Genomic DNA, 3,955 nt, shown 5'->3' with positions numbered 1-3,955 from the left:
GGTCAATGTCGTTCTTCACAGGCATGTGTTTATAAAATAAAATCCAAATTATTTTTTCTCTTTTTTTTCCTATTATGAATCTAGAGGTTTTGGTAATGATAGACAGATGCCTGAATATGTTAGTTTTGGTTTTCTGTATTCATATGAAGTTAAGTGATAAACTAAGTTATTAAAAGCAGGCTTTTTAAAAAAAAAATTTAATGGTTATTTAAATTTACCTTGGGTGCAGTCCCGAGCCTCTTCCACCTGAACAGGTGAGAATTGTGAGACGTCATTGCCCCCGTTTTAAGCCAGTTTACAATATATTGTACTCCTAAATCTTGATTACGAAGTTTTGAAAAAAATATCTTTATAACAATATGCGTTAAAAAATTCTCAACTAATCATTTAACTAGTCGCACTGAGTTTAGAAGCTGCCACAAACCAAAACGCAGAGGCAACAAACCTAACATCCTACACCGTAAAGAACTCTGGGTAATGTAGTAAACTGATTAGCTTTATTAACCCTTTTTACGCAAATTAAGGTTTTTAAAACTACGAATCCCAGTAGGCTCTAGAGTCTCACTGGTAACCATGCCAATTAATTTTGTTTAATTTTTTAAATAAGATAAAAATAAAATTAACCAGAACTTAACATATAATTGTTTTAAAATACTACTTCGTAAAGAACATATATTTTTAAAATTCGAAATGAAAAAGAACCCGGTTTTTTTCCTGTTCCTGCTGCCGTCGCTGATGATGACGTCATATCTCCCCGACTTGTAGTTCACAGGAAAGCATGAGTTTACGGTAAGGAACATTAAAGTTTAACACATATAAATAAAGATAAGGCCACATGTATTTGGAGATTTCACGTAACAACTCAACAGCATTAAACTTTACTAATGAGTGAAACGTAACAATGCTAACCGCTAATGCTAGCTTCCTCTGTGAGTAATTTCACCGGCGACGTGGAAGCTTCGCAGCTCAGATCTACTAGAGTTGTTCGGTTAGCCTGTTAAATAATTTCCTCTGGAGCTGCTGTTATGGCTGGCAGCAGGGTACAGCTGGAGCTGTCCCGTGTGCTTCAGGGCAGGGCACGGTTGGGCGTACTGAAGGGTCTCGGGAGGACCGGGCAGCACTCGCTGGACGTTCCGGGGTGTCTGCTGTACACCCACTTGGGCACGGTCCCCCACCTCACCCAGGACACGCTGCACACCATCAGCAACCTCCCCTCTGTCACCCAGGTCACTCTGTCCCACATGTGAGTTAAAACCACCACACATTCACACTGTTTACATCTTTTTATCTTAAACCTGCGTCCCTCTCCAGAGCAGAGCATCAAGAAGTGCTGGAAGAGTTCAAAGATGGGTTCAGAAAGTTTGCAGGTACAAAAATATGCTGCTTTCTATGTTTACATCTAAATGTTGTAAGGCTGAAAACATGTAAATTCACACCTTTTTTTAAATTAAGGGGTTTCGAGGTTTCGAATGGGCTGTAAAAGTGGCATATCTAAACACTTTTTGTTAAAAAAAATCTAAATTAAACAGCATTTAGAGTGGGTTGCTGAAAAACTCATTAGCTTTGTGAGCTCAATTGGAGAGTACTTTAAGTTTTTTTGTCAATTTCTTACATAAATCCCATTAAAAGTGATCTCTTCTGGTCAACATTAGCCATAGTTCACAGCATTACTTGGCCACTGATGAGTAAATTTACAATGAGAACTGTAATAAATGTGTGTCTTCATGTAAACTGTCACAGGATTTGCACAATGTTGTCTCCAAAGCTCCAGAAAGGAAAGGTGGTGTTTTAACCACTGGAAATAATAATTAGGTCTCTTTGTCTTTTCCTCACCTTCCCATCTTTTGGCTGCAGCTGGTTGCAGCTGATAAAGTTCATCATTAAGTAATGAAACGTTYGTCCCTGACAGCTGGCTTTGTTTGCTTTCTTTTTTTTCCCTTCAGGCCTTCATGATACAGTGTTGTACTGCTCGCTTTACGACCCTGCAGTTCTTAGCCCGACAGGCTACATTACTAACAAGGTGAGTCGAGGCCTGCTGTAGTGCATCATMACCTGCAGATGGTGGTTTTGATCTTTAGGAGTAGAGATGCACAGATTCTGGTTTTGTGGGGTGATGCTGATATTTGGTTTTTGAAAAGCTCTGGTTTGGAGATAAGGGTTTTTTTTTCAACAAACTAACACAGAGGTTTTCAAACTGTGGGGCACATCTCCTCTAGGGGGCGCCAGAGGTCTTGAGGGGGCATTTGAGGTGAMTCAGGGAGTGGGGAAATTAATGTAAAGCTTATGTTCACACTGCAGGTTTTAGGCTAAATATTTAACCTGATTTTTAGGATTTGTTTGGCCGATTTGTTTGATCATTCGCTGTGTCCTTATTTAGAAGTGTTTCTCAAAGTGCTCCTCTTTGAGCTCTTATGAACGTCAGTTCCTCTGTTTCTGACCACCCCATCACTAGACKGTGTCCTTGTGGGGCACCGGTGGGCGGGTCGAGCTGTCGGTGGCCAGGTTTATGGCTCTCCAGAAGATGGTGCAGCCGGACTGGTACCACACCATGGCAGATGGAGAGACCTGGCAGATCAACACGTCTCGCAAAAGGGTCAGGAAGTCGGTGGATCGAACCCTGGCTCATCTGGATGAGTGTCTGCTGCTGCACCAGAAATCACAGGTACACACACACACACTCACACACACAAACTTCACAGGCAGTCTGTAAGAGCTGATTTTGTGGAGTCGTTCATGCTCAGCAACAGCACATGGATTGATGTTCGGTAGATGTCAGAGGAGCCGCCCTGCAGCTGTGCTTGTGCAGAACAAAACTGCTGTATTGGTATGAATACATAACCAGCAGGTGTTAAAGCTTGAAGCATTTGCAGGGTTTCCCCTACTTGTAATTGATAGTGATGCACCACCACGGCAAAAATCATAGCCGCCGCACTTTCAGAATGAAGTTTTATTWTTTTTTTTAATAATAGGCCTATATTAGGCTAAAACAATGTAAAGCATATCATATATATTTATATCCTATATTTGCGCTCTTATACTAACCATAATCAGACTTTGAAACCATATTTAAACATCAATAAAAAGTTAAGATATACACTGCTCAAAAAAGTAAAGGGAACACTTAAACAACGCATGCTAACTCCCGATCTTAATCAGTGAAATATTCGCATTGAGTACTTTGTTCTGTACAGAGTTGAATGTGCTTCACAAAAGTTTGATTTACTTGGACTTAGCGTGCGTTGTTTAAGTGTTCCCTTTACTTTTTTGAGCAGTGTACTTTATTTTGAAAAACCAACACCGCAGGTTCTTCTTCGTAGAGCGAGGCTGTGTGTGGTCCTCACAAAAGTAGCAAGGCATGTATGTGTGTGTGATGCGACAGCTTTGAGCTACCTTTTTTCTTTCGAGGAAGACACGACAGGTGAAGCTACATCGTGGTTACCTTATCAATAATTACTCAGATACAGCAAGAAACACCAACACAGACCCCCRTGTGACYGGGAGTCAGCGGCTCCATGCCTGTTCTAAAAATAGCGCTGATCAGCAGCGCAGCTACGAGCTAATGTAATGTCCCTCAACTTTTAAAAAAGTAGCCAGAGTAGTTTGTGAACTCAAAACACCATAAATCCAGACAAAATGAACTGCTGTCTGTGAGTCACCATCCAGCCGCAGCACAGACGGTCTCAGCAGCATTAACCCTTTAGAGCACAGATTTAAAATGTGGTAAATAAATTATTTTTAGTGATTGAAAGGAAGTTTTTTTTTATAGTTGCATCTTTAATTGTTGTCTTTTATATCTACATGAGTTTAGAGTTCTTCTGAAGTGTTACAAAGACAATTTGTAGAAACAGGACATGATTTGATGATTTTTATTGATAATATTTTCTTTTAAACATGTTACAGAAGTAATAAGAAGCAGTTTTATTTTGAATAAACATAATAAATGTGTTCATTCCTA

The 3,955-nt window shown here is 40.0% G+C and overlaps 2 protein-coding genes across 2 annotated transcripts in view; one reads left to right on the top strand and one right to left on the bottom strand.

The window, feature by feature from the left end:
• ccdc191 (coiled-coil domain containing 191) overlaps positions 1-526 on the bottom strand; it is a gene marked incomplete in the record, with an annotated part of 17,151 nt that extends 16,625 nt beyond the window's left edge. Inside the window, 1 exon segment of the mRNA XM_014002221.1 lies at positions 219-526. Within this exon segment, the coding sequence (XP_013857675.1) occupies positions 219-275 (57 nt within the window).
• A 226-nt stretch (positions 527-752) lies between these two features.
• Positions 753-3,955, top strand: part of qtrt2 (queuine tRNA-ribosyltransferase accessory subunit 2) — an 18,960-nt gene continuing 15,757 nt past the window's right edge. The window contains exons 1-4 of the mRNA XM_014002220.1: positions 753-1,243; positions 1,312-1,367; positions 1,944-2,020; positions 2,453-2,662. Coding sequence (XP_013857674.1) covers positions 1,026-1,243; positions 1,312-1,367; positions 1,944-2,020; positions 2,453-2,662 — 561 coding nt within the window. The 5' untranslated portion in view covers positions 753-1,025. The remainder of the gene's footprint in view (positions 1,244-1,311; positions 1,368-1,943; positions 2,021-2,452; positions 2,663-3,955) is intronic.

This window comes from Austrofundulus limnaeus, unplaced genomic scaffold (assembly GCF_001266775.1).
Source record: "Austrofundulus limnaeus strain Quisiro unplaced genomic scaffold, Austrofundulus_limnaeus-1.0 Scaffold12, whole genome shotgun sequence".
Taxonomy (NCBI): Eukaryota; Metazoa; Chordata; class Actinopteri; order Cyprinodontiformes; family Rivulidae; genus Austrofundulus; species Austrofundulus limnaeus.
The sequence above is the reverse complement of the archived record's forward strand: the minus strand, read 5'-3'. Positions and strand labels throughout refer to the sequence as shown.